The sequence below is a fragment of the Gobio gobio genome (assembly GCF_949357685.1).
Source record: "Gobio gobio genome assembly, chromosome: 9".
In the NCBI taxonomy this organism is placed as follows: Eukaryota; Metazoa; Chordata; class Actinopteri; order Cypriniformes; family Gobionidae; genus Gobio; species Gobio gobio.
Window position 1 is genome coordinate 29,730,432 of NC_137115.1, and position 12,296 is coordinate 29,742,727.

The following is a 12,296-nucleotide window of genomic DNA, read 5'->3' on the forward strand; positions in this document are numbered from 1 at the left end:
ACCTGAAGTATATGCTGTAACTACAACAGTTCACTGAACTGAGACTGACAGAACCGATGTGAAGTGAACTCAGGTCCATCCGTCTCTCTGGCAGCAGCTCGTGCCTGCTTGTGCCTCGTAGACCTCGTTAAACCACGCCCCCTCCGCTCATTTCAAATGCAAAGATGTCAGCCAATCACAACAGTGGGCGTTTTTACTGAAGTCTCACAGCAGACACGCCTCTTGTAACAGGGCCTTCAGCCACAGGGCAAACAGCAGTATAGAAAAAATGCCTTTTATTTCTAAATTATGACATTTTATGATGTAAAAATCATACTAACAATATAAGTACACCTCAGGAAACATTATAAAATAATAGAAAAATGCCATGCCATGGGACCTTTAAGTCCAAAATTTACAGAAAGAAATGGAATCCAGAAAAATTCAAACAGAAAAAAACAGACATAGGAAAAAATAAAACAGATTTCATAGGGCCCTATACATTTCCATAACTGTTTATTTCACAAAAAGCTGTTTATTAGGTGGGAGTCTGGACAGGACCTTGATATCGCGACTTCACTTTTTACTCCCTACTGCACAAGAGCCAAGATGTCAGCACCATATTTGGACAATGGCAACTTCACTTACTGTGCGTTCACACCACTGGCGAGAGCGTCAAAATTCGCTCTGGCTGCCCTGCCAACGACACTGTAGAAAGATTTGTGGATGCTCTGACGTAGATCAAATGCTTGGTCTTTTTTTAAACTGTATTTAAAGGTCCCATGACATGAAAATTTCACTTTGAGGTTTTTTAACATTAATAATAGGGGTGGTGAAAAAAATCGATTATCGATTAATCGCGAGTATGTTATGGACGAGCATGAATCGATCATTAAATTTTCAAAAATCGATTTTTTTATTTATCTAAACCTGACACTACCACCGTGTGTGTGTGTGTGTGTGTGTGTGTGTGTGTTCATTAGATGAATGTAAATCTGTCGTTAATGCTGAGATGATTCTGAGGGAACACTCTAGAAATCCTCCCGCCTCGCCTCCTCTGGAGCTCAGGCACATTAGCGCGTTAGCACGGCTCAGATTCGCGCACAAACACTGAATAAACGCCTTCAATCCGCAGATTTATGAGCGCTTCAGATGAGCGAGCGCGACACACATCGACGCGCACATTCGCGGGAATTAAGGCGATCCTGAGGACTCTATGAGCGGATCTCACACACACACACACACACACACACAGGCGGACTGATGCTGGAAACACACCGCTGCACCGACCCGCGGCTCCCGCTCACGGAACCGAACGGGCCTCGACACTCCTCCGACACGAACCCGTTTTTCTTCTGTCGTTTTTCCCCTTTTGTCTTTCTCACGTCAGGAAACGAACGAGAGGAGCACGAGCGGTCCACGCGCTCCCGCCCCCCTCACGCGCGCACCGCATCCATCACTCTTGACATTTTGTCACTGTGTTCTACAGTACAGTATATAAGCTGAAGCTACAGTAAGTTGCTCAAAAATGTTCATTTTGTCTTCTTAATGATTAAATTGGACAATTTTCTTCTAGAAAGACAAGGTGTTTGGAGAAAAAACTTCTTCTTTACCTTGACATGTTTCGACTGCAACCTGCAGTCTTCCTCCACCTGAACACGTTGTCTTTCTAGAAGAAAATTGTCCAATTTCTACAGTATGTTGGTTCTGATCTACTTCCTAAAGGAAATAAGCCTTTCATTTATTTGTTATTGTTTAGTTCAACTTGATGAGTCACAACACAATGGGATGTATTCATTTCTGTGTAACTACACGACACTACACGACAAGTGCTTTGAGTTGTTGTTACTCAATAAAAGAGTTAAGTAATTCAGTAGCTGACTTTTTTTTTATACTGCAATCACTTTGTAGTGTATTTTCGTTTACTCTTGTGAAATGGAAAATCAATAATCGCTAATCGAGAATCGTTAATAATCGAAAATCGACTGTAATCGAATCGGGACTTCAATAATCGTAATCGAATCGAATCGGGAAATCAGACAGATTAACCACCCCTAATTAATAATACCCCTGAATAAATCCACCAGAATAAACCAGGTGCTAGTTCAGAGCCAGTGCTAGCCCCAGTTCATAGTTGGTTCGACTGAGGAGCCTTCTAAGAACCGTTTGCTTTTCCACAGGCTAGAGAGCCACAACAGAGCCAGCTCTTACGTCACTACGTCTCATCTTTCTTAGCAACGCTAGCGAGGCAGCAGGAAACATACACACACCAGGGTTGTTCGAGATGCATCGGCGCTGCGCAGATCGATCCAAGTACGATATAAAAAAACTGCATGAGTGAATCAAAAGCATATGCTCTCATGGACTAGTTGTCATAATGCGATCAGTCTGCACAGCACCGCTGCGAACAAGCCTTCCATAAACAATGCAAACGTTGAGTTACAATTGATTCACATGGCTTTACGATCCTACATCGGCATCAAAACACAGCAAATTCAACGCATTCATGCAGTTCGCCGTAATTTGTATAGACGGAGATTAAAAACGAGCAGCAACTATTAGCTCCATTAGCTGCTATTTCAAAAAGGGCGGATCTCAAGTTTGTGTTCGTCTTCTTGACCCTGCCCCCAGCGCCTGACGTAATCGGTTCTTACTTCTAGCCCAGCAATGTTTTGGTGCTACTTAAGAACCACTTTTCCTGGCTCCGAGCTGGTGCTTTGGGTGTAGAAACACAAAGAACCGATTTGAAACTAGGTCCTGGCTCCAAACTAGCACCAGCACTGCCTTGGTGGAATACCCCTTACCCCATAATCGCGTTTCGGGGAGGTTCTCCGGTAAAAATCTCGTTCGGGGGGTTAAATATGTGGGGGGTTTTTTTGCATAAATTAATGCAGTAGTGAAGTGTGCCGGTGATCAGCTTCAGCGCATGCAGCTCCAACAGCAATGCACAACTTATAATGACTATGATTGGGACTGCCATGTTACACATCATTAAAAAGAGAACAATATTGTAATACATTGTTGTGAATTTACTGGGTCTAGTTTGCGTTTTCAGAGCGTTGTTTCAGGAAGAGCGCGTCCACACATTCTGAAGAGCACGCATCTGAGGGAGAGTTGGTGACACATTGTATTACTCATATTTGATTATTAAATAAGTCATTTAATTTAATTATCAAATCACATCGATTCATTTTAAAATCCTATAGCCCTTTATTTAGACTAAAAACCCTTCTCATTGATTTGGCAAGGAACATTTTGTCAGCGCTTGCACACCCTGCCATGCGGAAAGCTATAAGCCACTGCTGTAGACGCATATGCAGTATTAAGGATAACGATTAATCGATTAATTGATCGTTAATTTAAACGACGATCGATCATGGAAATTTGTGTAAATTGACATCCCTAATCTGCACACTTGCCCAAACTGCCGTAATAATGAATGACGCGGTTATGCTGCACAACGAAGCCCTTACTGTATTCATATCGATAGTGATTGCGGTTAGTAGTGCTAATCACAACAGTGGGTGTTTTCACTGCAGTCTCACAGCAGACACGCCCCTTGAAACAGAGCATTCAAGTCAGAGGGCTAATATCAAGATAGAAAAAATCCCTTTTATTTCTAAATTATGACATTTTATGATGTAAAAATCATACTAACAATAAGTACACCTCAGGAAACATTATAAAATATTTTTAAAAATCCATGCCATGGGACCAAAGGGGCTGCAAAGCAAACAAGCATTGAAGCAGGAGGTAGTTGTGCAGACTGACCACAAGTAGGGTCTAAGTTAGGGTCTAGGATCTAACCTCATGAAATCTTTTAAATGTGAAAGTAAGAAATTGATAGATGGAAAGAACTTAGTTACATGTTTGCAAACAAAATAAACCTATTAAAAGCCATTTGTGTGGTGTGGCTTTTGTGTTGGTTAAGTTTATAGGAGTTTAAACATACCGTTTATAGGAGACGTTTACTAGCTGTGGTCTTTAATTAACATTAACATTCATTTGTGAGCAGCCATTACATTACAATAACTGTCCTGGTTGAAGTAGCCTGGCTCCGCCATCCTACGTACTTCCGCTCAATTTTCATTTTCCTTCAGTCCATCTGGGATTGCAGTATTCTCTGGTTTTCTCTGGTCAAATTTTAACCGGTCCAGTCAGCGAACAGAGGGAATGGCTGAGAACGATGACATTGATGTTGTGCACTAGTTTGAGATACGTCACGACTAGGGCTGCAACGACGCATCGACGTCGTCGATGACGTCGACTACGAAAATACGTTGACGTGCGTGAAATGCGTCGACGGCACAATATTTACGTTCTAGAATGGAACAGAAGATCTAGAATAATGGCAGCTTCTGCTCCCTGGCATAGTGAAAATGATCATTTATCATATAAAGCCAGACCGCGACATTCAAAAGTGTGGGAGTACTTTAAACAGAAGCCGATTAAAACTGTGCTTTGTTCGCTCTGTAACGCCGGTTTCACACAGCGCGCTGTGGCAGAGCAGGAGCTGTGCGCGTGGAGAGCGGGAGCTTTCACACTGCCAGTCAGTGTTGCCAAGTCCCGTTTTTTTCCGCGGAACTGGGCTACTTCTACACTGTTGCCGCGGGCTGTGTCTCATGTCCGCGGGTTGAAGCGATCCCAACTATGTGATATTTAGCCCCGGGAATGAGAACTGCAAAAAAACACACACATATTTAACCCCCCGAACGCGATGTTTACCAGAGAACCTCCCCGAAACACGATTGGGCTTGTTTTGGGCTAGTTTTGAGTAACGAATGGGTGGGTTTTGTTGTGAAAACCTGGCAACCCTGCTGCCAGTGTTCTCTCGCGCAGCTGAACCGTGGCGCGTGTATTGCAACAGACGGTCACATTTTCCGGGGTTCTTCTCCGACCCCAGTACGTCTCGTGCTTTTATTTATTATGGGCTGCATATAGCTGCTGTAAATGCGACCAGGGGCCCGTTCTTCGTACCTCGCTAACTCAGTTAGCTGGATTTGATTGTTGACGATTTGGCATGATCTTGGATTGTTTGGTTCTTCGAAGCTCATCCTGGACTTGCTGTCATAGTAACAGGTCCATAAGCTTAAACCTGCTCATGAGCAGGCTTATTTCATGTAAACAGGATTAGATTGCATCTTGAGGTGATACTTAAAATCTGTCCCAGCCACTGCTACTTTATTACAAGAGTGCATTACTGAACCAGGGGCAATAATAATAATTTTAAATAATAATATAAAATGTTATATTGTATATGTATATGAGAATGTATAATGTTGTGTATAATACTATAGACACAGCCACTTGATTGAGCGAATTATTTGTGATGGAATAATTACTTTATATAATTTTGTTTTTATTGGTTTACACACATGTTGTACAGGTTATCTGAGCCGTGCATTAAGTGATCACGGATATTATGGGAGTGGCTTGATGCAGCGCAAGAGAGGATAATTTGATCTTGACCCATAAGAAACTTAAATACTGTCACGTTACAAATCTGCTTCAAATTGAATTAAAAATTAAATTACAACATTGAAATAAAAATGTAAAGGGTGTACAAATACTGTATAAAATCGTGAATATAAATAATTGGTAATCATGTAAAAAAAAAAAACATTTATCATTTATCTATTATAACTTTTATGTTGGTTTGGTCGTTTGGCTGTTTCCTTATAAAGGTTCAGAAATGTGTGGGGTTTTTTTGCGTAATTTGTCAAGTTTTTTGCCAGGTGGCTTTTTAATTATATGATGTCATTGCTGTCTTGACGCCAGCCAATCGCTGCATTGCTGATCGTGGTTTCGAGTATCGATGCATCTGCCCTCTTCAGGGAAAAAAAGAACGCTCAGTAATCTTAGATCATTTAATCCAGATATTTTAATCCAATCCGCAAATTCGTTTGAAGAACCAAATTAGCCAGAGATCAGTTATCACGATTAAAAGATCTGGGATCTGTCAAATCATCTCAGATGTATTAAGCGAGGTACGAAGAACGGGCCCCTGGTTCCCCTCTGTCCCAAACACATATGCATAATAACATGCTGTATATAGGTAGTTTGCATGATTAAAGTAACATTAAAGTTAAGATATGCCTCTAGCTTTAATCATTTAAATGTGTCTTTGAAGTTTGGGCAAAAACTTCTGGTAGCTTTAGTCGTTGTTTATGCACATGTATCTTCAAAATAGACGACTAGTTATACTATATTAAAACTATGCTGAAAGCTCCTGTATGTGAACCTTTTGCAGATAAATACAAGTGCATTTTCGTTTACTATTGACACAAATCAATAAGTAAATCATACTCAACTACTATAGTAAACAACTTTTCCTAATTAGGCCTACTCTGTATACATTTTATGATGAATAGTATCATTATATATTATGTTTAAAAAGCTTCTTGTGTTCATATATTTCGTTATAAAATGGCATACTATGTACACTACCCTTCCTGAAATACAATTAATATTGTCATCATTCATTGATTTCATGTTAAAATAATATACAAATTCACTACCCTCTTTGAAATACAATAATCAGTAAAAAAGAATCATAAGATTAATCCGGAAAAATAATCGTTAGATTAGTCGACTAATCAGAAAAATAATCGTTAGATTAGTCGACAGAAAAAATAATCGTTAGTTGCAGCTCTAGTCACGACCAAACGTTAGCGATTGGTTATGGCAGATCCAGAGTAGCTCTGGGCAGATCCAATAGTTTTAAACTTCAACAGAGTACCCGCCTTCAAGGAAGTTAACGCTTGTCAATGGAGAGTGGCCAGACTTTCTGTACAAATGAAATGTACGAGAGTCTGGTAGGACCAGGCTATGGTTGAAGTGCAGCATTAATGCAATTGGTCAAATCGGTGTCGTTTTGAGCAAATCAATTGCATTCCCGCTGAAAAACAAGCGTTCTAGCGTGAAAATGTTGCCTATATGGCGACCTGAATCCAACTCTCCTCGACGCCCTCACTGTTCAAGACGTGTCGCACTGCTGCCAGGGTTTTTCCTACATTGAAAATTTTTTGGCGGCCGCCAAAACAAATTTTTGCCCCGCCAAAGCCTTATTTGATCAGTTATTGTGATTTATGAGTGATGTAGATCTACTGCGCTTGTGATCGGCGCATGTTAACTGAGAGAACGAGCGGAGAGCCCTATCCCGCGCGCACGCTCTCGGTCTTCAAAATAAGCACCATTTTAGCATTCTAATATTTCACATATCACGTTAATCAAAAGGTCGGAAGACCGAATCCATGTTGCACGTGGTGGATTCGGACATTTTTTCCCTTGAACTACCGCTGGATGTGAATTGCGCTCAAAAAACGCCAACTCTTCACCGACCAGCTGACATAAAGCATACTTTCAATAAACGGGAAACAAATCCTATCCAGTTATGAAGTGTTTTCTGTGTGTTGACAAATCTTTCGCGATGTTCTAACAGACGGGATTCACACACAACGCGTCTGCTAGTGTCCGATTCGCGACCTAATGACTCCTTTGAATCGAATCATTTTAACGACTGGTTAGAACAACTGAACTGTCCAACACTGAACTCACGAATCAGTTTAATCATTTACTCAGAACATCTGAAATGAGAACACAAGTGTGCTAACCCAATTTAGCAAGAGTGGATAGTAAGAATTAATTTGAATTATCCACAGTCTTTCAGCTTATTTCTGTTGACAATGTGTAGTAAATAAATAGCCTAAAATCATTTAGTTTAGAATGGAGTGAGGTGAAACCAGAACAAAGTTGTTATTAGCTAGCTGATAATTTTAAGAAATTGTATATGGCAGAAAATTAGGCTATTTCTTATTTTTTTTAATACTATTTTTTAATATTGATATGGTTATATACCAAAACAATTATTTGTAAATAGTGTAAAAATGAGGAACAAAAGAAACAAAAATCAAGGTATCGAAATAAGATAAGCAAAAATTACAAACTGTTTCTTTGAATTTATTTTAAATGTATTGTCAGTATTGCGCTTGCAGATCACGTGGGTAGGGTACTTTTTACTGTGTATGTGTGGATGACCATGTCGGTCAGCCACCACCGAAGACCATTTTTGACCCAGGAAAAACCCTGGCTGCTCGCCGCCAGCTACCATTGAAAATGAATGCCTTCCGGCTACTTTAACGCTCTCGTCGGCGGCAGTGTGAACGCACAGTCACTTCAATGGAAGAGAGTGAAGGCAGGTTGTCCATCTTTTTTTTTACAGTCTATGGCTCATACCCCTGAACCCCTTAAAGCACTCTTTGTTCTTAGTAATTTGTTCTTGTTTATTTTGCAATATGAAAAATGACATTTTGGACTATAAGAGCTGTCACTTTTTTTCTGTAAATGTAACAAGATGATTTTACAGTGTAGTTAAACAAAAAAAACTAATTTATTATTGACATCATTGATAAACCTCTCAGTCAGAATCAAGAGCCAATGTTAAACTGCTATTATCACCGTAAAATGACCTAGCTAAAAAGAAAAAAAGAACCATAAACTATCTGGCAGAAACAAAGCTATGGCGCTCACAATCTGTCATTTGCAAACCATAACAAACTCACAGCAAAGCAATAGAACTATTTTGGGGGCTCCAGAAGCAAAAGCTTTCCTTTCTTTATTTTTTTTCTGTTCATTCCTACAGTGACAGTCTACATTTTTGTGGACTGCCTTTGGATGAGAACAAAATCTGAGATATATGCGTGGATCCCAGCATGCACTGCACAGACTACCAATATTGACACAGACACAAGACACCATGTGTGCTCAGGATCAGAGCTGTAGTCTTGACCAATTCCTATTTTCAGGCCGTTCAACACAATATGAGGTGGCTAACCAGGGTAACACTTACTAACTAGACCTAGGCTTTGTTAATTATGAGCAGTAATTCAAGTGATGCCTGCGTTAAGAAGCATCCCTTTATTCCCTACAACATTAAGGATAAAGATGCTATTGTGGAATTATGTCTAAATTTCTACACTATGCAATTAGCTCCTTTAAGCAGTCAAACTCTACAATAAATGCTGTTTTTCCACAATCTTCCAATGGCAATTTGAGATTCTATACATACTATATTATATAATGCAGTAGACTATTATAAATAAACTGTTAAAAAAAATGTAATTCTCAAAAATCTATGATGCCAGTGTGGTATTTTTTTATAACCGTTATAATGAGTAATGAACTTATATATCTGTATGTAACAGGCAGACATTATTAACTAGTCATACAAGCACATATAAGACACAGCGGTTGACAAAAACCTTCAGACAGATGTTTGTACAGCCTGCTCGGTTTTATTCTGCATGCTTAGGAGACGTGACTTGTTTAAAGAGATTCTATATGATTCTCTCACGTTGATGAGTGTAACACAACTCTTGTACAGGACATGCTACTTTTCTGATTGTGCTTCAGGAAATGAAAAAAAAAAAAAAAAAGAAAAAAAAAAATCACATGTCTAAACACGTCTAGAAACTCCTAAACCATGATACCTGCACCTGTATGTGTCAGGTAAGCAAGCTACTTTTACTGTAGTTTAGTTTGATTAAAGCAAGTCTTGTTTTAATATGTAAAGAAGAGGCAGGCATGGGTATAACAAATATTTTGAACAATTAGCAATAGTCCCAAACTGTCAAACCAATATTGTCCTTCTCAGCCACTGTACACATACTTAAATAAGCAATAAATTGTTCACAACAATCATTAAAGCTACACTGTGTGATATTTTCCCCCATCTAGCGGTTAAAAGGTATATGACCATCCAATGAATATTAGTTTCTCTTCCTCTCAATTCCGATTTCATTTTAACTCCTACGGTGGCCGATTTAGTCCAAGATTAATATGGCTTCCAGTTCGACCATGTCCACATTCGACACGGTGCCATCGAGTGTTAAAACGCGAAAGGCGAAGCTTGAATTTACGGATATGTCCCTCTTTGGCTGATGTACTTTCAAGATGGAGGGGCAACATGGCGACCCGCATTCAAACCCATTACCCGTGTGTATTTTCAATGGCATATTATAAACTTACGAGAATACTTTATTACTTGAAAGAAGTAAATATACATTAATGAGCACATATATTTTTGAAAGAACTAAGTGTTTTTAGCTAAGAATAAACTAAAAAAGTTACACAGTGTAGCTTTAAAGTGACAGATTGCACATTGTCCAGCTACATTAGTAATATGATACAGCGCATATAGATTAATCTACATGATCAAACCTCTTTAGAGGGTTGTGTTTAAATGGACCCACATTTCCGGGGTTCTCATAATAGTTAGGCACATTTCTATAGTGGTGAAAGGGAGATGACAGCAAATATAATTTTTGTATTTGCTGTAAAAGCAAGAGGAAATATACGCGATGGAGGAAAGAGGGAAAAAAATATAGAGACTGATTACAGTTCGAAGGGAGAATGATGTCAAATTTGCAGTCACTCCCTCAGCCGTTGTATACTTACTTTTTTGTAATTTACTCCCACTGTAATATAACACACAGTATAGCAGCATTATAAATGTATATTCATTTTTTTTTATTGAAATATATTAAAAACTTTACTAATTTTGCAGTGTTGATAACTGTGGAAAAATGCCATCATAGACGTGAAGTCTATTCATAGTCCATTCCACATTTTTATGGGGCTCCAGAGGGGCGCAAAGGTGTGCTAGGGGTCCAAGTTTAGAGAAAAATCAGTGTAACAAACATTCTAGAAATGATAACTATAAAACTAATGAATAAGTCACTACTACAGAGACATTAATGATATTAATAGAAAAAGCATTTCTAAACAATGTTTCAGTTGTATATTATAAATGTGGTCTTTACACATGAAACTACATATCAGCATTTTAAGTTTTAGGATGGGGGTCACTCGGACATGGCATCTAAAAGACTGTAAAGGCCCTGATCCGCATGATCATCAACATCCTGTCAATATTATTATTATCAAACCCCTTGACTATATTTAATATGATCAAACAATTAAATTCAAAGCCCTGTCTGCATAAAAATAAACATGATTGGATCCCCCAAAACAATGACTTTTTATCACATTTTATAAAGTCAACAAGATGATCAAACTTCTGGAATGGTTCTGAAAAAACCTGATGATCAAACACCTTAACCTGATTACCAGCATATCCAGACCTCTTAACCTGTCAAACTCCTATAAACCTGATGAACAAGCCATGTTTGGGTCTCATATAACCTACATGGAGCTCAATTTGACAGATGTTCCCGGAGTGTCTAGTGTCCCATCGGATCATAATAGTTTTAACACAACCATGAGCTGAAAGTTTGTGGGGTAATCTTAACTTTAGACAAACATCAGCTCTGAAGATGAAACGTTCATATTTATTGGACACAAATGACTGATCATGAGTTCAGATGGGCTACCAGCCCAGCACACACCCGTGTGTTTACACCAGTCAAACACAGTGTAAACTAGTGTAAAACTCGACCAACGCGCATTTAACTAGCTGTTGGGTCGGTTAACGGTTAAAGGGAAGCAGAATATAAACAAATATGCTCTGTACCGGCCCGGGTGGTGTCGGTCAGGTCGTGTCCGGCGGCGCTCCTCGGGAACTCCTTCAGCTTCCTGCCGCTCAGGTTGAGAGCTCCAGTGGCCGCCGCCTCGTCCAGCGCCCGATCCAGCGAGCGATTCCAGGACGCGGGTCCGGGAGCATTGGATAATCCGTGATGGGTAGTTCCTGCCGCCGAAACTCCGGCGGGATGGCCGACGGTAAAAGAGGGCACGGCGCTTTCCGCGGAGAGCAACACCGAAGCCGCCATTACACAGCTAACACTCCCGCTGGATCCTCACGGGCCCCACACGAGCGCGGACAGTAGCAGTGCGCATGCGCGGACGCACAGAGGGCAGAGAGGGGTCTGAAACAGACAGATCCAACGGAGCACGAGCGGGGACACTAGTGCATGCGTGGATTGAAGGCGAAGGCTCAGCCAGTCAGTCTGGCCTGTATGGAATTATCTCAAACTTCACCTTTATTTTGATCATCTTCTAATTTTATCATAGTCTAAGTTGACAAGTATCATAAACACGACTTTTCTTCAAAATGTTTAAGTCTAATAAACACACGACTTTTCTTCAAAATGCTTAAGTCTAATAAACAAACTAATAAATAAATATTCTCTTATTTTATAAAATCCAATAAAGTGTTCCTTATGAAGGAAAATGGCATAGCAAATACATTTCAATGCATAATTTAAAGTTCGTTTATATGATTCATGAGCTAAGAAAACGTGCAAGAAATGTTTTAAGATTTGTGGTTCTATAATCGACAAACTCTTGCGAGTGTGTGACAT

The 12,296-nt window shown here is 39.7% G+C and overlaps 1 protein-coding gene across 3 annotated transcripts in view; it reads right to left on the minus strand.

Moving 5' to 3' along the window:
• Positions 1-11,836, minus strand: part of lrch3 (leucine-rich repeats and calponin homology (CH) domain containing 3) — a 52,289-nt gene extending 40,453 nt beyond the window's left edge. For all 3 annotated transcript variants that reach the window (XM_079824973.1, XM_079824974.1, XM_079824972.1), the window contains exon 1: positions 11,510-11,836. In XM_079824973.1, the coding sequence (XP_079681099.1) occupies positions 11,510-11,765 (256 nt within the window). In that variant the 5' untranslated portion in view covers positions 11,766-11,836. The remainder of the gene's footprint in view (positions 1-11,509) is intronic.
• Between the last annotated feature and the right edge of the window lie 460 nt (positions 11,837-12,296).